Genomic DNA, 27,297 nt, shown 5'->3' on the forward strand with positions numbered 1-27,297 from the left:
CGATTTCCTCGAATAGTAGAAGGGAGCTAGTCTCTTTAGCCAGAGTGCCTCATAGCCAATCACAACAAGGACGTTGCACAAACCAGAGGTATCTATTGGCAAATACAAGTTAGGCTCCGCCTCTTCCCGGTCTTTCTTTTTCCCATTGGGCGTCTCGTGGGTGGTGGAGGAATTCTAGGAGTTGTAGTATCAGTGGGTGCGAAGCATTTGCCGCATGGCGCGAGACCTGTAGCTGTCTGGCATTGAGAAGCAAAGCAACCCGGAGGTATGAGTGGGAAACGGCGTGCGGATCTGGAACCTGTCTCAGAGGGAAAGAAGAAAGGGAAGCGGGAGTTGACAGGGGAGTTCTCGGCCGCTCTCCATGAGGAGCTGCTGAAAAATCAGGTGGCTGAGGCCTGGAGCCGGCGGACAAGATTCAGTCACGGTAACTGCGGGTGGTCAATCCCTTGGAGTTGGAGATGCTGCTCTGGTTTTGGGGGGAGGGAAGGAGAAAGGGGAAGGCTGAAAGCATGTGTGGGCGAGGTTCGGAGGGGCGGGGCCGGGCCTAGACTATAAGTGACTAAAAGGGAAGACGAGCCTGTGAAGTTTTTCCTTCGACCGGGTACCAAAATTTTGCAATATGCTTTCCTTGAAGAAACAGCCTGGCTATTTGTATCTCCCGCGTTTTCTCGGTGCTTACTGAATCGAAAATGCCACCTATTCCCCTGATTATTGGTAATAATCCATGTGGCCTCTCTGGGATGGAAACCTTGCTTGCCAGAGTGACCTTGAATTCTCTAATTCTGTGTCAGGGAAGCTTAATCTAGTGGTATTGCAAACCTGGAATGACTCTCTTGGGCCCAGTAATGTGTCTGCTAATCTAAAAAAAAAGGGAGCCAGGATTTTTTTACTCGTTCTTAATGTCGTAAAAGCTTATGGGACATTAGAAATTTTAAAAATGTCGCCGGGGATTTTACTGTGTAGTTGGGGAGAAGAAAAACTCTTAAAACTTTAAAGTTAAAGGACTTTGTATAATAAGTGCTTAATAAATTCTAATTATATGAATAAAAGCACAAACTCTAGTAGTCTAGACATGTCCTGCTAAGTGAATAAGCTTCTATTCCGCACCTTAATACATACCAGGCCTTGTACTAAGCATTGGAGATAACAACAACAACAACAACAAAACAAAAACAGTCGCTGCCCTTGAGGAACTCACAATCTAATGGGAAAGATAACATGCAAACAATTATCCACAAACAACATATATACAGAATAAATTGGAGGACTATTTTAAGAGGGAAGGCAGACTCTAGAGAGAATTTGTAGAAAGTAGAATTTTAGGTGAAACTTGAAGTAAGGAAGCAAAGGTAAAAAAGGAGAGAATCCATCCCAGGGGTGGGTACAACCTGTGAAAAATATGTGATTAAAAAATGAAATATTCCATGCTAGAAAGCCAGTTTCAATGAATTAGACTGTAGAAGGGAATAAAATATAAAAAGACTAGAAAGTAGAAATAGGCCAGGTTACAAAAGACATTAAAAGCCAAACAGGATATATCATATTTGTTCCTAGACATAATAGGGAACCACTGGACTTTAGTCAAGATTGAGGGGGTAATCAATTTGGACTGGCTCTTTAGAAAGATCATTTTGACAATTGAGTGGAATCTAGATTGGAATGGGAAAGAAGAATTGGAGGCCAACTAACAAGCTATTAAGAGTCTAGGAATAAAGCCTGCACAGAAGGTCATAAAAGTCTTAAAGAAAAAGAAAGTATATCTTAGGAATGTTTGAAGGATAAGTCTTGGTAACAAGTAGTTGTGGGGATTGAAAGGTAGGAGTCTTGGATGAAAACTGGCTTGTGAGCCTGAGTAACTAGGAGGATGGTGTTGGCCCTTGATAGGAATAATAAAGGGTGTGGAAATTTTTAAGATAATTCATTTTTTAAAATAATAGTTTAACTTGACCCCAAAATATCCAATTCATAATGTCCAATAGTGGTTGAAATGCAACAGAAAAGAGATTTATGCTGGATAAATTAATGTACTATAAGTGTTAAGAACCATGCATAAAGTGGGTAAAGCTTTAAGTAATATGTGAGAGGCGAACTATAACACAAAAACATAGGGTAGGAGTAAAGGAGAAAAATAGACCACCAATTTTTTCTCAGAATTTTAGATCATGAAGCTTTATTTCCTATCCATTACTTCTCCTTAAATATTATTCAGCTATGTCCAGCTGCATATTAATAATATTTTCTTTTCTGAAAGATGCCATAGTCATGGACCCAGATCCTTTCCATCACTGTGTGATCCCAAACTTCATCCAGTGCCAAACTTTCTTGGAAGGACTTCAAAAAGAACTTTTGGATTTGGACTTCCATGAAAAATGTAATGATTTGTACAAATTCAAACAGGTATGTATTCACAAGTGATTTATTTCACTTAAATTCAGAAAATATGTTTTAAAAGGTCATTTAATACAGGGTTTAACCAATTCCAGTTAGAAGGCTACCATGGTCACCTTTTATTATTTTATCATTTAGTACTTTGGGCATAATTCTAGCAAAAAAAATATACTTCTCTTTCCTCATTTGTGTGTTTGTGATTTATCTTCATGAGGCTGCATAGTAAAATAGACCTAATTAACAGTAAGTTTGAATCTTAGCTGTGGTACTTTATAGCCATCTGACTTTGAGGTACATGACATAGCCTTCCTAAATTTATTTCTTCAACTATAAATTAGTAATAACAGTACTGCTTTAGCCATTTCATACAATTGTTTTAAGGTTCCATGAGCATAAATGTACTGTAATAGATGTATGTGTGTGTATAATTCCTATAGATATAAATGTGTGAGCTAAATATATATAAATAGCTTGATGGTACAGTTACTAGAGCCCTGGACCTAGAGTAAGAAAGACCTGAATTCAAATCCTTTTTTAGATATTAGTTATGCATTCTTGAACAAATCATTTAATCCCTTTCTGCTTCAGTTTCCTCATTTATAAAAAAGAGGCAATGATAGCACTTTCCTCCCAGGGTTGTAGTGAAGATAAAAAGAGATAATTTTTGTAAAGTGCTTTGTAAATTTAAACTTCTCTGTACAAATGCTAATATTACTGTTGTGGCAACTTCATTGGCAACTCCTCTTCAACTAAACACTTTATGAAATTGGAATGAGAAAATGTATATTGCTGAAACTAAGAGAATGGATTAGGGAGAGGAACAAAGCAGATTTTGTAGGCTGAGAATTGGAAAGACAAAAATACACACATACATACACACACACACATATGTACACATGCCAATAAAAGTAATTGGCATGAGACAGAATATGAGGAAACAGGACGGGATGGAGAATTGGTGGAAAATGACTAGAATCAAATTAATCAAATCAAATCAGAGGGGCTAAGTACTGACTAAAAAAAGAAAAAAAATTCATGTAGAGGAAAACACAAACTTGACAATTATAACCATCAAAAATGAATGGATTAATTCTCATGGAAAGAGAATGGCAAGATGGATAAGAAAAACTCAGCAATTTATTTTATTCAAAAAAGAAATTTCAAAACAAAGATATACCAAGTGAAAAGGAAAGATTGGCTCAAAATTTGTCCTTTATTTGGTTCTGAAAAAAGCAAGAGTTGAAACTATAATTTTTTTTTTAAAAAGCAGTAATAAAATTTAGAGAGTCAGTTCTGTTATACTTAAAGGCATCATAGATGCTAAAACAAGTATATCTGCACCAAACAGCATTATTAATAAGTTCTTAAAGGATAACAGAATTGTGAAGATACTGGTGATTACATAATAATTGTAGGGAACTAATTCTTTTTTTAAAGCTCTACAAATTTATCAGAAAGATAAGCATCAAAGAAAATGTAGAGCTGAAACAAACCATTGGATCAATTAGATTCGAAACACCTATGGCACCTTCTCATTGGGAATATTTAAGCATATATTTCAGAATGTCAGTTATGGCTTTCCAAATATTAATTATATTTTAGGACATTAAATATTAAAATGACAAGTATTTATAGATTGTAATACCATGAAAATTACTATTAATAAAGGAAACATAAGCAAAATATATAGAGACCTAAATGGAGAGCAAGTGATATTTTGAATCACAAGCATGTTAAAGAAAAAATCACAACATATAACTGTTAAAAGAATTTTGATAATAATAAGACAAAATGGCAAAATTCTGAGAGCTAAGCAAAGAAATCTTTGAAAACACTGATGAATTAAGTATAGATATTTTTAATGAATTAAGCATGCAATTAGAGAAAATAGTCAGCAAACTAAGAATTTTATAAAAAAAAAAGAATCTAGGACATTAGAAGGGAAATAGGGGAAAAAAAACAAGGAAATAAAAATTAGGTATGATTTTTTTTTAAGCTAGCTTTTTTGGGGGGTTGGTTTTTTTTTTTTTTGTTTTGTTTTGTTTTTTAACAAAAAATGAACAACAAATCATTAGCAACTTTAATGTTACAGATGTCTCTGGTTAACATGCTTTTCTCTCGGGGGTACAGATCACAACTCATAGATGTCTCCTAATTCTTCTGCCACTCTTGTCCATGTCTTATAAATCTTACAAAAAAGAGAATGTAGCCAGTTCAGAAGTGGTGATCTGAGGAAGAACTGAAAGGTGGAGAGACCAGAAGTCACAGTGAGGGTGAAGAATGGAGTTTGGAAAGTTGCAAGGCAGGGGAAATAGAGTGACAACAGATTATGGTCAGTTAAAGAGCAGCAGCTCTAGTAGGGCAAAGCAGTATGTCATGAGAAGTAAGTCAGAGAATTGGAAAGTATGGGTTTTTGAGGGAGTATAATTATTATATTATATTGAAGTCCTCTAGTGTGAGGGCAGAGGAGAGAAAGCCTAAGCTGATCCCTGAGCTCATTGAGGAAGGGGTCTATCAAGGTCCATCATTGTTCACATATGTTCATCATTGGGTAAAGTTGTTACAAGGCTGGAAGAGAATATGCTGAAGACAGCCCTGAGATGGTCTGGGAAAGATGGTGATTTCCTGTAACCCAGTAGAAGATCATGGTAGGCCTATAGACTGCATTTGGTTAAGCCAGTGGTTCTCAAACTTTTGTTCTCAGTATCTTCATGTTGTTAAAAAAAACTATCAAGGATCTGTTCAAAGAGTTTTTGTTCACATGGGTTATATTTACAGCTATTTACTATATTAGAAATAAAAAATGATTTTGAATTTGTAGACCCTCTGAAAGGGTTTCAGAGACCCCAACAATTCTTTGGACTACAATTTGAGGACCACTGGGTTAAGCTAATTAACAAGGAAAAGATGTTAAAATGACCAAGATTCAGAGAAAATGAGCAAGCCATAGTTAGATTACAAAAAGTAAATCTGGTCAAATGGATTTACAAATTAGTGCTATGAAACATTTAAAGAGTAATTAATCATATGCTAAAAAATATTTGAAATAATTAAAAATATTTTGCCATAGTTTTTTTGATGAAATTAATGTGGTTTTCTTATAAAAGTGGAGAAAGAGTTTTAGACCAATATCACTAATGACTATAGATGAAAAAATTTTAATTACATCTTAGTTGTGCTATAACATGGCTCCCAAATTATTCAGTATTACCAAACTGGATTTATGTCAGATTCTACAACAATGGTTTAACATTAGGGAAACAATTAGAATAATTATCATAAATTGTCCCCCCAAACCATGATTTATATCAATAAATGCAAAAAACTTTTATAGAATATAGTATTCATGTTTATGTTAAATACTTTAAAAGTTTAAGCACGGAAAGAGCCCTTTTAAAATATCATTAAAAGTCTTTAAGTAAATCCAAGAAGTATCTGCAGGATATTCATCCCTTATTACTAGAAATGCTGCCTGTAACAGTAAGAAAAATTAAAGATTTAAACTTTGACAAAGATGAAGTAAAATTATATCCATGGTTTATTTAGAAACCCAAAGAACTGACAAACTAATAAAGTAGTTAATATCTTTGGTTGGTAAACAGTACAAACAGAAATTCAATTCAGAATAACTATAAAATGCGTAAAATATCCAAAAGTTAACATAGTAAGATATTCTCAGTATTCATGTAAATATAATTACAAGATAATCTATAGAAGTAAAGAATATTGTATTGGGAAGATAGTCATTGTTTGTACCCTAATGTTTATTATAGAATTATATTATTATATATTATATTATTATAAAAACCAATGAGGGGAAATTCCCTTTTTCAACAAGAACTTCTGGGAAAATTGAAAAGAATTTTTAACAAAAAAAAGTAGCATTAAATTAACATCCTATCTCAGCCACAGTAAGTTTTAGATAGGTAAATCTAAATTATAAACAAGCATATTTTCTATGATAGAAGAATGTCCTTTTTACAGATAATCATTAAGGGAGAATTCATAACCAAATAAGGGATCACAAAATATAAAACAAACAGTTTTGATTATTTAAAAATTTTGAAGTGTTTACACAAACAAAATCAATGCATCTGGATTAAGAAGGCAATCTGTCAAGTAGGAAAAAAAATCTTTGCATTAAATGTCTTTGATAAAAGTCCCAGATGCAAGACAGAGGAAATTGACATAAATGTATGACTTTAAACTATAAGTAGTCCAAGAATATTAACAGATTTCAAAGGAAGAAATACAAACTGAATGATCATATAGGGGAAAAAAGTTCAAAAATCCCTAATAACAAGGGAAATACTTTCAACATGAGGAAGGTGATTAAAAATTGGATACACTGAGGGACTGTGGGAAAATAGACACTCCTGTTCATTAGGTGAATCTGAATTGTTCCTCCTGTTTTGAAGAACTTTTTGGAGTTATGTGAGAAAAGTTACTCAATTCTTCACATAGGTATAGCTGAACAAATTGTGGAATATAATTATAATGGAATATTTAATGCAATAAAATGTGAGTATGACATAGGAATGAGTGCAAGTACAGCTGAGAGAACAATTTAGACATAGTACAATAAGTAAACAAAAACATTGTAATTATATTGATTAATCTTGGTGTCAAAGATTCAATAATGAAACATTTTCTTTCAGTCACATAATTGTAGATGCTATCAAATATGATGATTTTAACTTAGTTTTATTTAACTCTTTTATTTGTTATAAGCAATAAACATTTTTTTATTATTAATCACCTACCATGGGTACTGTACTAAGGGCTGAGCTTACAAAAAGAGGTAAAAAATAGCCCCTCTCAATGGTGAAGAATTACCCATGCATGTTTTGTCAATAAAAGCTATAATTTAAAAAAAAAAAAAAAAGCCCCTCACCTCAAGGAGTTTACACTTTAATGGATAATATTTATATAGCACTTCTTATGTGCCAATTAGTTACTGTTCTAAGCACTTTACAATTATTTTCTCATTTGTTTCTCACTACAACTCTGAAAGAGAGATGAAAAAACTAAGGTAGAGGTTAAGTGACTTGCTGAGGGCCACACAGCTAGTAAGTATCTGAATTCAGATTTGAGTTCAGATCTTTCACTTTGTCCATTGTGTCACCAGCTACCAAAATTCTCTTTGGGGAAGAAACTAGGGTGAAAAATGAAAAATGTCAATAAAACACTTTTCTTAAAGAATGAAAAATTATGGTGCCATTTAATTCTTGTGGTAGTGACTCATTTTGGAGAGTCCTTTGGATTTTATTCTTTGGGCTTGCACTTTGAATCCCAAGGCTTCTGTTCATTTTTTAAATATGCCTAATTCTATTTGAGCCTTTCTAAAGCTTTCTTTGACATTTATCTGTAGCCCCTAAGTCATCCCTGTTTGAGCTGTAAATTGAGATTATCATAAAGCTTATATTAACATTCTGCCTTTTTTTCAAAAGCAAAAATATTGATTTGTCCCTTAAATCTTTGGTCAAGCTCTTATTTCTAAAGCAAATTTGTTTTAAGACCTGAATTAATAGGTTTTAAGCTGATAATTCCAATTGGATGATATGTAAAAGAAACAGGATATGAAGGGAGCTATAATTATCTCTACATTTAGAGAATTTAAAATCAAAGGTGACACTGACTATAATTTTTGGGATATGTTAAACCAATAAAAAAAGAGTGTCATTTGTGTACAAATACATTTTTGTATGTGTGTATATATACACATACACATACAATTGGATCACCTCAAAATAGGGTTGTACATTAAAAGAGCAATACCAGTTATTTTCAGTCTTTCTATAGCAATGGTATCAAACTGAAATAGAAAGGAATCCCTGCTGGCCACAAATTGACTTAGAAAACCACAAATTAATATTACCTTTAGCCACTTGCCTGTGACCAAAAAGTAAATAAGTACCAAGAATGGAATTTAAACTTGGATCTGCCTCATTCTGAGAATCATGTTCTTATACTAACTACAGTGCCTTCCTAGGTGTCTTAAATGTGTTCCAGTATTATTGCGGATACAAGAAAAAGATGAACAATTCCTCTTCTTACAGAACTTAAAATGTTGAAATTAACTTAAGACAAGCAGACAAAAACAATACTTAGGTAATAAGCTAAGTAGGATTGATTTTATGTGCAAAATTCAGAGGAAACCAGTACTTGAGCTCAGACAATTCAGTATTTTCTCTTTTTTTAATTATTTTGCCAAAGTTCTTCTGAGAGTAGTATGATTTGCCTGTATATCTAATGTCTATGGGAATTTTTTTTTTTTCCATGATCAAAAGTCAGATGATCTGAAGAATAGAGACGAACTTCACATTTCAGCTTTAAGGTAAATTAAATGTTCCTAATATAAGTATCCTAGAGCCCCTTTTTATAAACCCTGAACTCTAGGGATTAACTGCAGCATATTTAAAATAACTGCATGATTTTTTAGTGTTCTTTTAGAAATATTAGCATTATTTAGAGCATTGTCTCATGATTTACAGCGACCCTCTAGGAAGCATTCTATAGTTAGAGAAGAGAGTCACCAAATAAATAAGAAGATACCTTAAGGATTTTCCAGATTCAGAAAACTAGAGCTCTTTATTTAACACAAAGGAATCGACCAACTACTGATTTGGCATTTATCTTACTTCTACTGATTTGGCATTTTTCATACTTTCTACTTTGGCTTTTTTAGTGGAAACAGTTAAGAATTGAAAAATATCTCAAGAACTAAGGCTATGCTAGAGTGAAAGTTTCTAATAATGTAGACACAGATTTAGTAAAGGGAGCCTTTCATGAAATAAGTCCATGAAACTAGTCTTGCGAATAAATGATAGGGTCAGGTATTTAGAGGATCCACAATTAAGTCTTTAGTTCTATTGCTTATCCAAAAGGTCTGGTGATTTCAGAATTTCTGAAATATATTGTGACCTATAAAATCTAAACATGTGTACAGCTTTAATGTTGGTATACTTATTCATGTAATTTTTACACTAAGCCTATTAATGTGATATTTTAGTTTAGGTTGTTCAAGGATATTTGAGTTTTTTTAGTCTACTGTATAACTGAGTAGCCTCCATTAAATTGTAGGAACTTGGTCATTTCTCTGGCTTGTTTCTCTGACTCCAAATAATAACAGCTGTAGTCTAGATTAGGAGTACAAAGACTGTATATAATGTGACTTTCACTTTTTAGGAAAGTTCTGTTTGAAGATTTCCGGGGATGGCTTTCTGACATTGCTAAGATTGATTTGGACTCAACCATTGATATCTCCTGTGCTAAGTATGAGTATACAGGTGAGAAAAATGAAAGTTTAAATTTTTAATGGATATTACTCATACTTAGGGGGAAGCATCATTTTTTTCTTCCACAGGGAAATTCTTATTCCAGTCACTGATAGGCTTCATTTGTTCCCTGTTGCCTATGTATAACATTGTTAGAGAATGATTTTGTCTCTTCCTATGCTTGTTTTATTACTGGTCATTCTTAGGATGGGATGGAGGAAAAGAAAAAGAACCTAAAGTTTGAAAGTAAACTTTATAATGCTCTGCAGCGACAGGACCCATAGGAATCACAGTTGGATAAGGCATTGACAGCCACTCCACTGGCCAATGTCTTATCACTGATTTTTTCCTAGCATTTCTCACTTATAATGGAGTTCTAGATATTGACAGGGTTCAAAAGGTAGGGTACTATATCAGGGACTGGGAAGATGGAGAGCATTCATGTCTTACATTGAGTACAATAGTGGCAAAGATATTTATTGTTATGTATGTTATACAACTACATCCTATTATCCACATTTTACAAATGAAGAAACTGAGGTTCTTTGAGGTAAAGGGACTTCCTCATAATCATGCAGCTAGCTAGCAGATTTAGAGTCAGGATTTAAACCCAAGTTTTTCTGACTAAATCTAGTACTCTTCATTATACCATGCTGTTATTTTAACTTTTCTAAAATTCACAATTTCAAAAATAATAATCATAGTAATAGTTTATATAGTGCTTTATCTTATGCATTTATTTAATGCTTCAAGGTTTACAAAGCACTTTCACTAATATCTCCTTTTATCTTCTCAACAACTTTGGGGAGCTACATTATTCTCATTTTATAGGTGGAACTGAGGCAGACAGATTAAGTGACCCACCTAGGATTACGTATCTGTTAAATGTCCAAGGCAATATTTGAACTCATATCTTCCTGTCTTCAGGTCTATCACCCTCTCCATTGGGCTGCCTACTTAGACTAAAGATTAAGTTTCTGTCACCTAACTAAGCATTAAAATTTGGTGTAGATTTGCTGCTGTAAATGTATACATGAAATAGCTCTAGGTACTCAGTTGTATGCCATTGCAGATATCCTGCTATGCCATGATGATGAACTTGAAGGAAGAAGAATTGCTTTCATTCTTTATCTCGTTCCTCCTTGGGACAAGAGCCTTGGTGGTACCTTGGACCTGTATAATACAGATGGTAAGATTAAAAAAAAAAAGAATCCCACATTTCATCTCTCAGTGCTATCATCTGTGTTTTTCAAAAAGAAACCAGAAAATGTCCTCAGCTTTCACATTTTTGTATGTGACCATTAATCAAGTCCTATTGATTCATTGAGTCACTGAATTAGAAGAGAAATAAATAAATCTATGCTTTGTGAGATGGGAGAAGCTATTTCATTAAAATGGACTCCTCCAAAGCTGTTGTATGCACTAGAATTATGATTTTTTTTTTTATCTCAAACCATGGGGTTCTACATGAAGAATGATCATTGGTCTAGGACATGTTACATAGATAATGAAGCAAGTTAAGGTAGAGTCAGCCTCATCTTAATCATGTTGATTATTCAGTGCAAAGGTACTAAATAAAAAAATTCTTTTCATACACGTGATCACTCTATGTGGCTGGATGTTTTCTTTGTGATCAACAGCCAAGAAGATAACATTAAAACCAGCTTTCCTCATTTTTGGAAAGATAGTTGTTACTATTTTAACATCTTCAACTCCTAGAATTTAGAACAGGAAGCGACCTTCGATTATTTATTTCAACCCTTTTATTGAAGAATATAGAAAACTGACCTCAGAGAGAGGACATAACTTCTTCTGTGTTTTAAGAACCTGAAGACATAAGATAAGATTTGAAAGATATAATCATTTCTTCTTCTCCATATAGTTAAACAAGAAAATAGTAATAGTAATGCTTAAGGCTATTTGTGAATTATGCTTGTGGATGTGCTTTCTTCTGGTGTAGAACATTTCCAGCCGAAGCAGATTGTCAAGTCTCTGATCCCTTCTTGGAACACCTTGGTTTTCTTTGAAGTGTCTCCAGTATCCTTCCACCAGGTAAAGATGGCAAACCACAAATGGACCAGGCTATCAATAAACATTCTTTTAAAATTAGGTACAACTTAGTGGATATCTCTTTTGTACCAACATAAAATTCAGAATGGTTGTTTTCACACCAGAATGTGCTCTGAGACATAAACATCTGCACATTTTAAAAAGTAGAATGCATATGTTTTGATGAGTAATCTCTTTAGTTATATCTCTAGTACTTATTTGTGCCTGACTTTATTCTTTCAGGTGTCCGAAGTTCTATCTGAAGGAAAATGTCGACTGTCCATAAGTGGTTGGTTTCATGGCCCTCCTCAAACAAGACCCTCAAGTTATTTTGAGCCCCTTTTGCCTCGAAGCCTTCACATTCCACGAGATGTAAGAATAAGCTATCGTTATCCAAGTGACTATGTCTAATGAATTGTTGAATTTCCTCTAGTCTATTGTTAACATTTTTCTTCATGTAAAGTTCTATAGCATTCACTTATAAATTAGAAGATTTGTAAATCTTTACAGTGCCCCAAACTCTTTGACATGGTAGGCACATCCTTTTTCTTTTCTATTTCTTTGCAGAGTGAAATTTTGTATGAATGGATTAATCCAGTCTACATGGACATTGATTCCCAGGCTCAAATACAAGAGGAATTTGAGGAGCGATCTGAAATTCTACTGAAGAAATTTTTCAAGGTTATTCAAAAAGATATATATCTTATTACTTTGCGTGTTGTAGTACTTAATTCTTTTTGAGTTCTATAAGTATAAAATGGCTAGAGGACTAACTAGATATTCAAGGGGATTATCTTTTGTGATCTACTTCTGCATTTCCATTGTTCTATCAAATAATACAAATGTAAGAAAAAAATAGCTTTAATTTCCTGTGGAATTAAGCTTCTTTGGTCATTTGCAATGTTCAGTTCACTTTCTTTAAATAGTATTTAATATTGCTGTTATCCTTGCACATAAAACTTCCTTCTGCCTTTTTGGTTTTCATACTTTTTAGTGTTTTTATGTTTTATGGATCTTTAGGAGTTTAGTAAGTAATTGGCAGAGGGGGTAAAATTATATTACAATAAATCATAAAAGTCAAGTCTAGACTTAAAAAGGACCTTAGAAAGGATAGTGATTTACTTAAGATTAACAAAGCTAGAGAGAGAACAGGAACTAAAAATAGTGCCTTCCTGACTTAAGTCTAGTGAATATTTTTCCCACTATACATATAATCCCAAAACACTGTACAAATTATTTATGTCCTATTGGAATTTCGTTATTAAGCATAGCATAGTGAACTTTTATTGTACAAAGATTTTCATCATAATGATAATAGTTGCAATTAAATTTAGCCATTTTTATTCTTAAGATATTTTAGGGAGTTTTGTAGGGTATATTATGGGGTTTGTTTGGGGGGTTTTTTGGAGGAGGTTACAGATTAAGGAATTGAAGCAGTTAAGTGACTTACTCAAAATCCCATAAAAAGTGGTATAATTGAATCTAAAATCAGTGTTCAGATCCTTGAAATCTGTACTCTTAACTAAATCATTGTGTTTATAAGTCCTCCTAAATCTCATTGATTCAAGGGCAAAACACACTGAGTAAAGAACGTTTAAACAGGATTTAAAGTCACAAAAACCAAACCCATAATTTTTCAATAAATAAACTTTTTGTATAGCCTAATTAGCACATTAGCCAAAAGAATGTGAGATTGTATCTAATGAAGAATTCTGCTAACTGTTCTGATTACTCGTTTTCAGTCTGAAAAATATGAAGCGATATGTGAAGCTTTGGAGAAAGAAGATGTAGAATGGCGCCAAAAAGGTCCCCCCAACAAAAGGTAGCCTTTTTTGCCCAGAGAGCTTGCCTTTGATTTAATTTCTCTTCTTATATGATCTTACTGCAGCTAGTCATAAGATTTTATGAATGTGGACACAATTGGTATCATGTTAATAGGGATAGTTAATGCTGCAAAAACAAAATTGTCTCACTTTATAGTTTCTTAGAACTTCTAAAGTTTGGGGGAGGAGGTGCTTGATTTGTGACAAGACTATGTAGCCTACATCTTTTCAAGCCTACATCACATTCAAGCTGTGATGAATATCTTAAGGCTCTTGCCTTTCAGGTTTTATGAAAAAGCTGAAGAAGAGAAGCTTCCAGATGTCTTGAAGAACTGCATGGAGTTATTTCGATCAGAGGCCTTCTTCTTGCTGTTGTCCAACTTCACAGGTCTGAAGCTTCATTTCCTAGTCTTTTCAGATGCAGAAGATGAGGAGGACGAGGAAGAGGAGGAGGAGCACACAAAAGACAGTGAAGAAGAAAGCAAAGAGATTAGCCATGTTCCTTCCAAACCAGAGAGCTATCAAGAGGCTAGTGGCCACACAAGCCAACAGAGCAAGACAGAAGCATCCCTACAACCAGAAAAGAAAAAGGCAAAGAATAGTAAGCTGGTGTTCTATTATTGTCTTTATTTAACATTAACAAGATTCTAGGAAATACATAGAATGTAAGAAAAGGATACACCATCTGTCTCAATGAAATGAGCCTCATGTACAGTTGTAGAAATGTAGGGGTAGAAAACTCAGGATGGCTTCAGTACAAAAGTTTTTCTTACATGAAGACAAAAATAAATTATCTTCTGAATAGAAGGATGTTTTTGGGCAGGAATTATGGTGGGAAATAACCTACAAACAAGATTGAGAAGCCAAAGGAAAAAGTAATCTGATTTGAACAAAGCAAAAATAAAATAGAGAAAGGCCTATAGCTTTCTTCTTAATCATAGTATTTGATGATTTCAATTCTAAGGTACGTCCTTCTTTTGACATCATTAACTGAGCTCCTCCTGCAAAGTCCACTTAGATTTTCAACAACTACTAATCCAGGCTGTGAAATCCTGCCCCCTATTTCATTCATCCCTTCTCTTTGTGCTTCATATATTTATTTTCTTTCCTAAGAAGTTTTCTATGAAATTTGGTGAGCAAAGTGGCTCTACAGATGAAAGAACAATACCACTTCAAACAAGTACAATTATGGGATTTGGACCTGCCATCAATGCAGCTTATCTTCAGGGGAAGTCTGTGGGAAAATATTCCACACACTAGATTTGTTTAAGAAAACAAGTCCTAGGGGATTTTACCCTCAGCCTTCTCAAACCTGAGATAAGTCTTAATTTGAAGTATAGAACTCATAGGATTTTGGTTAGAAGGGACCTTGACATCATTTGCTTCATTAAAATAACAATAACAATAATAGCAAACTTGTAGTGCCTGTAGTGGAAAAAACACTATACTAGATGTAGAAATGTAAAAATAAAATGATAGTTTGTACACTTTCGAAGTATTTAGTATATTTGGCATAAAGTATAAATCACACATATAGATAACTATGTAATGCAGTATTGCATGATAGATAGATTCAGTACAAAAAAAGAGTAAGGATGCTACTGATTAGGACTTCAGGAAATGCTTAATGGAGAAGGTGGAATTTGATTTGGACTTTAAAGGAGAGCAGCCAGGAAATAGGAAGAGGATATACCTTATTGGGGGCCTGAGGTCAATTGTATGAGCCAGAGTGCTTGGAAGGTAGTAGTATGTAGGAATATACTGTAAGATCGCATCAGATTGTGAAGAGTCTTAAAATTTGAGTACTGGAGCTTGAGAACACCATAAGAAATCTGTAAAGATGTTTGAGCAAAGGAGTAGCAACTACATTTACATAAATAAGATTATTCTGGCAACTATATAAGTGATGGGTTAGAGGTGGGAGGAAGTGGAGGAAGAAGGATCTTTTAAGAGATCATTGTCATCATTGAATTTTGTAATAGTGAGGACTGGGACTGTGGTAATAAAAATAAGAGAGAACGTGAAAGATGATTTTGATGCAAAATAAACAAAACATAGTAACTAGTTGAAAAAGGGTTAAGAAAAGAATAAAGAGGGTAACTTAGAAGGCACAGTGGATAGAGTACCAGGAGAAGCTGAGTTCAAAGCTGACCTCAGCCACTTAACACTTCCTAGCTGTGTGACTCTGGACAATTGGCAGAAACAAAGAAGGAAGGTAGGAAATTTGAAAAAAAATAAGGAATAAGAAAGGAAGGAAGGAAAGATTTTTTTTTTTTTTTAAGGAGTAAGAGCCTCATAGGATATTGGATAAATAGTGCTGCCAAAGATAGAAATGGTAAAAATCAAGAGGAACAGCAATTATACAAGAAAAGATGCACTTAGTTTGGAACATGTTGAAATTGAGATGCCAAGGGAACATAACAAGTTGAAATATCCTGGAGTATCTGGAAATGCAACTATGGAGTCCTAAAAAAGAGGTCTCATTATCTGAGGTAGAGATTTTAGATTCTTTTGAATAGAGGAGTTGAAGTTTTAAGAATTAATATTTGGTTAAGAGGAGAATGTAGAAAAAGAAGGACAAAGCTGAATCTCTGAAATATCCATATTACAGATAAAGCTAAAAAGCACTGACTATTGTGTCTAGGGCCTAAAAGAAATAGGTCTCTAAGGTTGTTTTGTACTTTAGAAATGGTATATTGTTGTGTTGAAAGAAATTTGTGTGATCTATAAGATACTAACATTTCTTGATCTGGTCATATGAAAAACAGATTTTGCTCAGGAGTTTTAGGTATTATTGATAAATTATGGACAGGGATGTTTAAGGTGCAAGCTAGAATCTTTTCAGACAAAATAATGCTAATAGTAATTTGTAAATTTTTGATGAGTATTTTCCCCAAGAGATTGTTAAGGCTATTGCCTTCCTCTTATCTGACAGGTTATATCAAGATAATTTCTCTTGTTCTAATTGATTTTCCAGCCATTTTTCTCTTATTGTTCATTCTTAGAATCAAGTGATCCCACATGCACTGGAGAGCTGAGGTATTGGAAGAATGGTCATTATACTCTAGTGCATGACACCAAAAATAGTGAATTTGCCTTGGATCTGCTTTTCTACTGTGGTTGTAAAGGTAAGGAGGAGAAAAAATTGTTGCCCTTTTTTGGTGACTCTCAGTTTTACCAGAGGGAAACAGTTCTAACTATATGGTAGGGAAATCTCTTAAATCAGGGGCTTTTATACATTAATTTCCACCTTGCTTTGCTTCTTGAATCATGGAATCTGAAAGTTAAAATAAACATTAGAAGGCAATCTTCCTATCTAATAGAAGATTTGATTGCATAATTTGGAATATGAGATAAGACCCCTTCATTTTCTCTCACAAATCCCCTTGTCCCTAAGACATAGCCTTTTAATGTTTTTCCTGATGAGAAACTATTATATTCCTTTAGCTATTAGATCTGCTTGGATTGGAAATGAACCAAGATGTCAGTAGCAGAAGGAATTCAGGAAAATGGAGAAGATGGTAGTCATAGTTGTTTCAGCTAGAGTAATGAATTTGGTGACTATCTTCCTCCCCTTTTCCTTCATCGTACACGTAAAATATACCTACTAGAAACAGTTTAGGAGAGATTAAATATATAATGTGATATCCAATTATACAAAAGCCTTAATTTTTTGAGTACTTTGGGGTTTTATTTTTCTTCAAAGGATGGAAAACAGAATATGGTGGCTTTACTTCCTATATTGCCAGTGGTGAAGATGAAGAGGTGAGGTGCTTTGGTACTTTATTCCTTTTAACTATTGAGGATATTTTAAGAAATAATAATTGCCGTTTCTGTAGCACTTGAAGGTATGCAAATTGATTTTCCTACAACTTTGTAATTTAATTCAAGTATTATCCACCTTTTACAGATTCTGAAATTGTGCTTGGGAAAGTTAGATTACTTGATTAAGAGACAGCTTTGATTTATATACAGGTCTTTTGACTCTAAAACCAGCATCCTTTCTAATCTGCCTCTTGCTTTATTTCAGAGGCTTGGTTCTTATGAACTCCCTGTTCATAAGTGTCTGGGAAATATATCTATGTTTATTTTTCCTGCTATAGTTGAGGTCTCTTAAAGGAACACTCGCTATAAAGGAGAAATACTATAATATTTGAGTTGACTACTTAGTGTTTAACATGCTGATAAATCCAGTGGAAGGTATATACCTCACTTTAAGTGGTTTGTAAAGGACATGAACCATATACTGAAGAAAAAATTCATAATGGTTTTGTTTTGTTTTGATTTTTTTTTATATGCTCTATAAAGTGATGACTGTAAATATATTTTATACCCAGAATAACATCAACCCCTCTCCCTTCCCACTGCAGCCCAGAGAAAAAACTTGTAAAGAATTTTAAAATCTTTTAAATGATCAATTTTGGAAGCTATTTTGTGCCAAGTCCTGATGTTTGATGAAATGTGATAGAAGGGAGTGAGTTCTAACTATGGCTTTGGTTACTTTTTTAGCTCTTAACAGTGACTCCAGAAGAGAATTCGTTGGCATTGGTTTATAGAGATCGAGAAACTCTAAAATTTGTCAAGTATGTTAACCATCAGAGCTTAGAGCAAAAGAAAACTGGCCAGAACAAAACAGGTTTCTGGGACTTTTCCTTTGTCTACTATGAATGACTGGACTGTTCCAAAGGTAAATGAAAGAAGGATTCTTTGTTGGACCAGAAAGGCTAATGGGAAAAGAGCATGGATCATAATATATATAACATAGTCTCCTGTTAATCAGGATTTTTAGAGTTGTGTGCAGAATATTCTATTAATAGAGAAGTATATTAAAAATCCATCTTGAGTAACCTGAATATTCAACTTGGGATTCTAGTCTTAAAGGACTTATCTCTCGATTTTTAAATTTTATTTATTTATTTATTTTTTGCTCAGGCAATTGAGGTTTGGTGACTTGCCCAGGGTCACACGTCTAGGCATTGCTTCATGTCTGAGGCCAGATTTGAACTCAGATCCTCTTGACTTCAGATGTCTTGATATTCTTAAAAGGAGTAATAGAGGGCTTTTTCAATTTTCATCATCAGTACGTACTTTGGTGATTCTTTGCCTCAGTAGAACTTAATGAAATTGGATGAAACTGTTATTAAATTCTGTTGTCCTTTCCAAACTAAATCAGTATATATATATATATATATATATATATCACTCCAGATTCTGATAATCCTGTTTTTGTTATTATCCTATCAACAAGCACTGAGCAAACATTTATTTAATTCCTAATATATATTGTACTGTACTATACTAGGTTCAGAGATTAGTTCCAGTCCTCAAGGATTTCCTATACAAGTGTATAAATAAAAGGAATACAAAGGAACGGTGTGCTTTTCAGCTTTGAGTTGAGTTTCTGGCATGATTAATAAATCCAGTAGTTCTTCCTGCTGCACATGTGAGCATTTGATATTAGATTAGAGGAGGTTGTTATCCTACTTTAAAGAAATCATCGTTATCATCATGATTATTATCATCATTGTTACTATAAAGAGATTCTGAAAATATTTCAGTCTATAATTCCCATCTTGTTCTTCCTAGTCTGGAGTTTAAAAGAAAATATCCCCCTACTCTAGGAATAATCAATATCACATCTTCCATCAGCCTCAGAAAGCTTTATTTCATTTAATTATCTATTTATTTATTTATTTATTTTTAAAGGAAGCTTTATTTTAAGGAGACTGTGGATATACCTGCTACACTCATTTTTAGAATTCACCCACAGCTTTCTGTGGTTAATGGTTTTTACATAATTTGATTATTATGAATGAGCTTCACTACACTGAACAGATTGTATTTTACTACAATTGTTATACTTGACTCCTTGTATAAGTAATAAAATATTAAAATTTTGGACTCAATTTTAAAAAAAATAGTTATATCACAAGAGAAAGTAGATATTTATAGATGGTACGTCTTGTTTTTCTAAACTCTTCTGTGGAAGCCTAATTAGAGGAATAGGAACATTTCTAAATTTCTAAATTTTTTCTTTTGTCTTTGGGACAAATATCTTTCATATTGTTTATCCTTAAAGTCTAACAAATATAACTTTCTACTTTCTATTGCCATGTCTAATAGCTCTAATAAGGATTATCAATAGCATTTGGGACTGGAAGAAACCTTTAGAGATTCTAGTCTGTTGGTTTTCAGATTTTTTTGTTCACGGTACAGTGTTTTTGTGTAATACTATTTTTTTTTTTTGAAATTATATGTCAAGACAATTTTTAACATTTGTTTTCACAAGATTTTGAGTTCCAAAATATTCTTTCTTCCTTTATTCCTCTCTTTTTGAAATGATAGAAAATTTGATATAGGTAATATGTGTTCAATTATGTAAAAAATATTTCTATAATTATTCACAATTTTAAAGAAGCAGCAGATCAAAAGGGAAAAAAAAAACATGAAAAAATTTAAGTAAGTGAAGAACATATGTTTTCTGTTTGCATTCAGAAAGTATCAGTTATTTTTTCTGGATATGAATAGCATTTTCCATCATAAGTCCTTTGTATTTGTCTTGCATCATTGTGTTGCTGAGGAGAGCTAAACCATTTATAGTTGTTCATCACACATTGTTAATATTGTGTACAATATTTTCTTGATTCTTCTCATTTCACTTTTCATCAGTTCATACAAATCTTTGCAGATTTTTCTAAAATCTGCTTGCTCATCATTTCTTTTTGCATTTAGTATTCCAGTACATTTATATACCACAGTTTCTTCAGTCATTCCCCATTTGATGGGCATCCCCTCAATTTCCAATATTCTGCCACCACAAAAAGGATTGCTGTAAATATTTTTGCACATATAGGTCCCTTTCCCTTAGTGGTATTGCTGGATGAAAGTCACAGTTTGGTTGTCCTTTGGACATAGTTTCAAATTGCTCTCCAGAATTGTTGGATCAGGTCATAACCTCCTTACTGCTGTTTCCCCTAGAAGATATATTCCATTATTTTCCCCTCTTAAGGAGTTCAAATGCCAAATTCATTTGAGACAAAGGGACAAAGGTCTCATCTTCTGGAGTTGCTTGATGCTAATAAGAGAGGTAGAGCTGTCCCTGCCTAATGGGGTCCAGACTGAGGAGGGGGTGGCAAGATGGCGGCAGCAACAGCATCCAGGGGGTCCTGAGTGTCAGAATCAGTTAGTAGATGGTATTCATCATGGCATTATACATAGTGAATGGAATATTCAGGGGGTCTAGGGTGCCAGCACCATAATGTTTAAAAGGCATTAAGCATTGGGTAGAGAGGGTGACATGCAGAGTGGAAACAATAATTAATCTTAAATGATGTTGCTCTCCTTTAGCAAAAACCTCTGAGCCTTATAAATCTTACAAGGGAAGGCTTTTACCCAATTAATAAAGGTGTCAACAAAAAAAAGCAGTTTGAAACTCCTACAAGGGGGCATGTGTAAAAATCCATCTGCCAGTTTTCCCCTGGGATATTATATATCCCTTCTCCAGAATAGGCTTCAAAATGGGTTGAACAGCCCTTTCAGAATTTACTTGGGCACAAACTGGGCAGATCTGACAGATCTGTTTAGTTGTTTCTCCTAGCTTGTGACCTATGTGAAAATAGATTTCACAATGGATTGGAGAACATTGTTTTCCAAGTGAGTAGTTTACTGTAGACCAGAGAGAAATTTCCACTGACTGGCCTCTGGGATTAAAAGCTGTTCTGAAGGTGTTTGAAACTACCCAGAAGAAAGAAGAGTGTATCTCCTTTATTTTATTTTGTTTTGTCTTTTTTTATTATTAAAGCTTTTTATTTGTGAAATATATGCTTGGGTAATTTTTCAACATTAATCCTTGCAAAACCTTGTGTTCCAAATTTCTCCCTCCTTCCCCCCACCCTCTCCCCTACCTGGCAGGTAATCCAATACATATTAAATATGTTAAAATATATGTTAAATCCAATATATGTATACATATTTATTCAATTATCTTGCTGCACAAGAAAAATGAGATCAAGAAGGAAAAAAAACTGAGAAAGAAAACAAAATTTTTGCAAGCAAACAACAGAAAGAGTGAAAATCTATGTTGTCCACACTCAGTTCCCACAGTCCCCTCTTACGCAGGGGCTTTTTCCTGGGAGCTAAGAGGGAGTGTAGGAGTTTCGGAGTTGGGGAATTAAAGGTGCCATGGCCAGGGACAAACAGGCAGCGGCAGGGGCTGCTGAATCTACAAACCTGTTTCCCTTAGCCTGAAGTAAATCCCCTTTCTAGGGTCCTTTGTAAAACATAACAAAAACTTCTCTAAATCTGTAGACAGCTTGCAGTAATTGTAGAATTTCCCCTGCATACTTGGTAGGGAATCTATTTATTTTTTACCATGAGCATGAAAGACATATTTGGAGTCAGTATATAGATGTTTGCTTTCATTTTCCCCAATTCTAAAACTCTGAACCTGGTGGGAAGGTTAGACTTTCTAATGATTGGCTTTTAGTGAGCTTAGAGACTTACTCCATTAGAACAGCTATGGCAGCCATTGCTCTAAGGTAGGAGGGTTACCCCCAAAGACACAAGTTTCTTTGAGAAACAGTGGTCTGGGATGGGGTCCCCTAGCATTGGCCCTGCCTTCCATCAACATACAAAACTGGGAAACTGACTCAAAAGGATCTGACCTTGAACAGAGGCTAAGATGGTCCACCCAGCTTTTGCCCAGATAAAACATCTACCCATGACAGTTCAGGAAAGCATTCCTCTGAGTAACTTAATGGCAATTCTCTCCAGTGGTGGGTTATTGACTTAATGATCAGGCAATCAGATTCAAAACTCAAAAGAATATCAGTTACAGGTGCCAAGAGATTTTATCTCTTAATAGTAAATTCTACTCATTGCAGATTAGGGTTAGATTATTATTTTTTTTTAAGTTTACCAGGATTTACATAGGAGATTTTATTTAACATGTTTTATATTTTAAAACTCATCCTCGGGCAAAAGATCAATCGTTAAATACATTTGTAAACACATTCCTTGTTTAGGAACTATACGTCCTAAACAGGCTTATTTCTCAGGGCTGATGACCTTGCTTACCCTGATGGTTTCAAGAAAGCTGGAAAACTTACAAATTAAAGGGAATTGACAGAAATCCCAGGGAAGGGGCTGAACTTGCTGTTTGTTGCCCACCCCAGCTATTCTTAATGTTTTCATGAGCTGTGCTATTTGATCCCTTCCCCAATACCTACAAAGATGTTGCACACTTCATTCTTGTAGGTCAATTGATAAGGCTTTCATCTCATTCCTCTTGTTCCACATACATTAATTACCAATTTTAAGTTTGACATGATGAAAATAGCTCCAAATAACTTAGAATTTTCCTAAGTAATAATCTAATAATCTTAGCGGTAATTTCCTTTTAATTTTCTAGCAAGGGTGAAAAGACCCAATTCCCTAGATTACATTTACAAAATATTATAAAATGGGATTAACAAGGTTAAATAAACTTTACACCTTCTTTTAGTTGACAGGGCCTCAGAAGTCTGACTCTAGATAACCCAAAAGCAAGCTGTTTGTTGCCAGAGTTTTAAAAATAGTGAATTGCTTTTCTGTTTTCCTAAGGTTCCCAAACTCTTAATCTTCTGTTAACAGTATCAGTGCGAATAGATTATATTTCATGTCTTTTTAGTGGGCTTTGATTAGAGTTCTATTAAAACTGCTATTATCATCTCAAATAACAAATTTCACTGAACTGAATATATTTTCTTTCTCTCTCTCTCATACCTTTGTCCATGTATCCCTGCTGCAGTTAGGGAAGGAGGGAAGAAAGGAAAAAAGAAAAACTTTCCTCTATGCATTATCTTCCCAGTCCTGAAGAGGCCTTAATTTAGTTGAATTTGCTTCCAAATTACTTTACACACACATAGAAAGCATTTTTCTTGACACTGGCATTCTATGTTTGTCACATCTAAAAGCTCATGTAAGTTATCAAATATGAAGCAATTATATACAATATAGCAGTTTCATAGTTTGATGTTAAACATTTTTGCAATCATGTGATCTTCAAAACAACCGTTACTATTTCTCTTCACGTCGTTACTGTTTCTCTTTACAAATCAGAAAACTGGGCAGAGATAATTTGCCACAAATTACATAGCTAATATATATCCACAGCGGAGAGAACGATGGGCTTACCAAATGCAGAGGCTGACTGGCTTTCTCATCTCACATTGTTGTGCTGGTTAGTGCCAGGGGGACCCAGATTCTTCTCAGGTAGTTGCTGGACAGAACCTGCTGAAGGCTGAGGTGATTGGTGCCAGGATCTCTCTTTGATGGTAGCTTCAGGTGTCAGGGCTCAGGGAATGCTGACCATGGAGCCAAACCCCAACTTCATATCCATTCCCCCCACCTAGGTTGGAAAGGTGTTTGGACAAGGTTGTTTGGGGTCTCAGTGGCTATTGCTGCTTCCCTATTTCTGTAGGTGAAGAAGAATTTGTTTTCCTACAGTTCCTTAGCTTTCTCTTTTCTTAATCTAAGATAAGAGGGGTTAGCAAACAGAGGGACTTGGGCTATATTGATCTTCCCCACAACTGAAATAGATATACTCATGACTCCAGGGAGTGGAGTGGGATGCTTTTTCAAAGGAGCAGAAAGGAGCTTCGGACAAGATAGGAGTCAATAAAGAGTTACCAAAATGTTGCTATTTACCTAGTTTTTCCTTTTTCTTTTCTTTTAGAATGGAGTAAATTCCTGGAATTATTTCCAGTGTCTTAGGAATTTTTCTTAAAATCTTAAAATGACTAATTGCCAAACTTCTTAATCATTGCTCTCAAAATTTTTAGAATCTGCTAAGCTGTTACTTTCATTTTTAATTAGCTAACTTTATTTTGGTAGCCCCCAGCTTGGCCAGAGCTGAGATTCATAGGAAAAAGCTAGGCTTTTCCCATTTTAGGGTGGGAGTCAAAGATGTTAAGAAATCTTCTCAGCTTTCTAACTACAGCATAGAATTTTTTTCTTGCTGATTGCATTTTAAATCTTTACAGCTAACAAAATCTAGCTCACAGAACAAATGTGACAAAGCCATTGCACAGAGATGCAGACACAGACATGAAAGAGGATGTCCCATCTTTGCCAAAAGCTGGCATCCCAGAGAACGTTAAAAGATAGCAAAGTTTCCTTAATAACTTTGCTGAAAATCACAAGAATTTCCAAGTTTGGCATATATTGTATCCAGGATATACTGCAACATATCTAACATATATAGGACTGCTTGCCATCTAGGGGAGGGGTTAGAGGGAGGGAGGGGAAAAATCGGAACAGAAGCGAGTGCAAGGGATAATGTAAAAAAAATTACCCTGGCATGGATTCTGTCAATATAAAATTATTATAAAATAAAATAAAATATGAAAAACAAAACAAAACAAAAAAAGATTTCCAAGTTTGGGCATCCCCAGTCAAGGAAAACGTATTTGATCATGGAGCTCATGACAACCCAGACAAGTCTTCTCCTAGTGGCTTGGGGTGTTCCAGCTATAGGATTGTGGGAGGAAAAAAGGGGGATCTTACCTTGACAAGGAGGGAATCAAGCTAGGGGAGGCCAGACTCCCTCAAATGGACACCAAATGTTGAGGTTCAGAAAGGGACCCCAAGATATTAGGGGTCACAAAGTGGTATTGTGGGTTGTCTCAAGAATTTGCAGGCTTGAACCCATATCCAAGTCAAGGGGCAAAGTTTTATTGTCATTGTAACATCCATTGAAATGGACTAAGTTCCAAAAGAATTTGGCAAAAAACCAGGAGCAAGGAGACAAATTTATCCAGTTCTTCATGTCACTGTTATGCTCATTTTATGGCCCAGAGGTAGAACTGAGGAGTGGTGTCAGGAACTTGGTTATCACTGATAAGCAGATTATGTATCTGACAGTCAGCAATGTTTATAGGACTAGTCTGGTAAGGCCAGAAAACTTTAGAATCATTGAGAGATTGTCAGAACACTAGCACTGTCAGTTCAGAATGTCTCAGGAATACTAATATATCTTCCCTAAAATCTAAGGGAAAAAATACTATATTCCCAGGCCCACAGACTTTTACAATCATCGATGGACAGATTGTTAGAACAATAGCACTCTAAGGTCCGGGGGACCTTGGGATCACTGATTCTAAAGTCAGAAGACTTCAGGATCATTGACAGATTGTTGGAACAGAAGCACTCTAGGGTCTGGGGAGAATATTCTCTTACTGCTGCTTCCTCTAGAAGCTATACTGTATCAGTAATATAGTTTCTTGTGTTTTGATTTCTGAAGTAGCTGAGATATGAGTGGTGTTAGGCTGGAATTGTAATTGTAAACATGTAAACCTTTGCTAAAGTAGCAAGCCATACTCTGCAACAGGAATGTGAAGATCCAACTTTATTGCACCTTTTTTATCTTTGGGTTAAAAGTCACTCACTGCTTCAGTTTCTGAATTTACATTTTAACTATATTTTAGTTTTCATTGCATCATGATATAAAACAGGTTTACAGGCCTAGTCTATTTTGCTGCATTGTTTTCCCCAACATTAAGTGATACTTTGCTGTTGACTGGAGGTTGATAGCTCTAGTGTAGAGTGCTACTTCTTGTGAATTAGTATAACGTGTGGTTTGTTTTGGGTTTTTTTTGGCTGAGGCATTTGGGATTAAGTGATTTGCCCAGGGTCTCCCAGCTAAGAAGTGTTAAGTGGCTAAGGTAACATTTGAACTTAGATGCTCCTGACTTCAGGGCTGGTGTTCTATCCACTGCGCCCTCTAGCTGTCCCTTAGGATAGTGTTTTAATTGGACAGTATCTATAAGTCAGCATACCTGGGTCTGACTTGTGGAACTGAAATACACTTGCTACCATGAAAATTCACATGAGGGTTACTGGAAAAGATTCCTGAAGGAAAGTGGGATAGTCACTTTTCTTGGAAACAGAAGAAAGAATTCAGAAGATCTAATGGTTTTATTTTCTTTAATTAAGTATATCCCCCTTTCCCCCCAAAAAAGTTTATTCACTTTAAATGACCAAAAATCAATAATTTCTCCCTTAGTGGAGACTCTAGCATGAATATTTAGAGAAAAGCCAAGTTATAAAGGAACACATTAATAAGATAAACCTGTACCATAATGCTAATGTGACTTCAGAAAAACAAGTGAAATAGCATCCTGCTTCTCTTAAAGCTGCCTGCAAACATTTTTTCAGATAAATGACTAAATTTAGAAATGTCTAAAAAACAGGATCATAGGTTTATTCCTAGAAAGATCCTTAGAAATTACCTCATCCAAACTAATCATTGTGTAGATGAGAAAACTGAAGTCCACAAGGATTATGAGGCAGAGACACCAACATAGAAGAACCAAGTATTATTTATGATGAACAGTAGGACCATTTTGGTTAAAAATCTAGAATGCATGAAAGAGTTGTAGGTATGATGAGTCTGGAAAGGTTAAGTTGGGACCAGGTTGGGACTTTAAACATCAAACCAGTTTTATGTTTGCTCTAGTAATTGGGAACCACTGAAATTTACTAAATAGAAGTGATGTCACAGGTAACATTTATCCTTTAGGAAAATCCTAGCAGTGTTCAAGATACAATGGAATTAAGCAGAGACTGTCAAGTACATTTAGGGTGTAGAAATTAATTATCCAGGCAAACTGTGATAAGGCTAAACTAGGTAGGTATTCCTATTATGAAAAGGAGTCTTACCATAGGCTCCTACTGGGCATTGTCCTGGACTTTCTCCCTCTATATACTTGATTTCATCAGCT

General features: G+C 34.6%; 1 protein-coding gene across 1 annotated transcript; it reads left to right on the forward strand.

Moving 5' to 3' along the window:
* Positions 1-53: 53 nt before the first annotated feature.
* On the forward strand, positions 54-18,977 carry OGFOD1 (2-oxoglutarate and iron dependent oxygenase domain containing 1). Its single transcript, XM_051979879.1, has 13 exons — positions 54-424; positions 2,252-2,397; positions 8,679-8,725; positions 9,577-9,677; positions 10,738-10,854; positions 11,626-11,717; positions 11,958-12,086; positions 12,282-12,395; positions 13,457-13,536; positions 13,822-14,138; positions 16,543-16,665; positions 17,244-17,302; positions 18,047-18,977. Exons 1-13 carry the CDS (start codon positions 268-270, stop codon positions 18,206-18,208), a joined length of 1,644 nt encoding a protein of 547 aa, XP_051835839.1. The 5' UTR covers positions 54-267; the 3' UTR covers positions 18,209-18,977.
* Positions 18,978-27,297: the final 8,320 nt, after the last annotated feature.

The sequence above is a fragment of the Antechinus flavipes genome, chromosome 2, assembly GCF_016432865.1.
Source record: "Antechinus flavipes isolate AdamAnt ecotype Samford, QLD, Australia chromosome 2, AdamAnt_v2, whole genome shotgun sequence".
In the NCBI taxonomy this organism is placed as follows: Eukaryota; Metazoa; Chordata; class Mammalia; order Dasyuromorphia; family Dasyuridae; genus Antechinus; species Antechinus flavipes.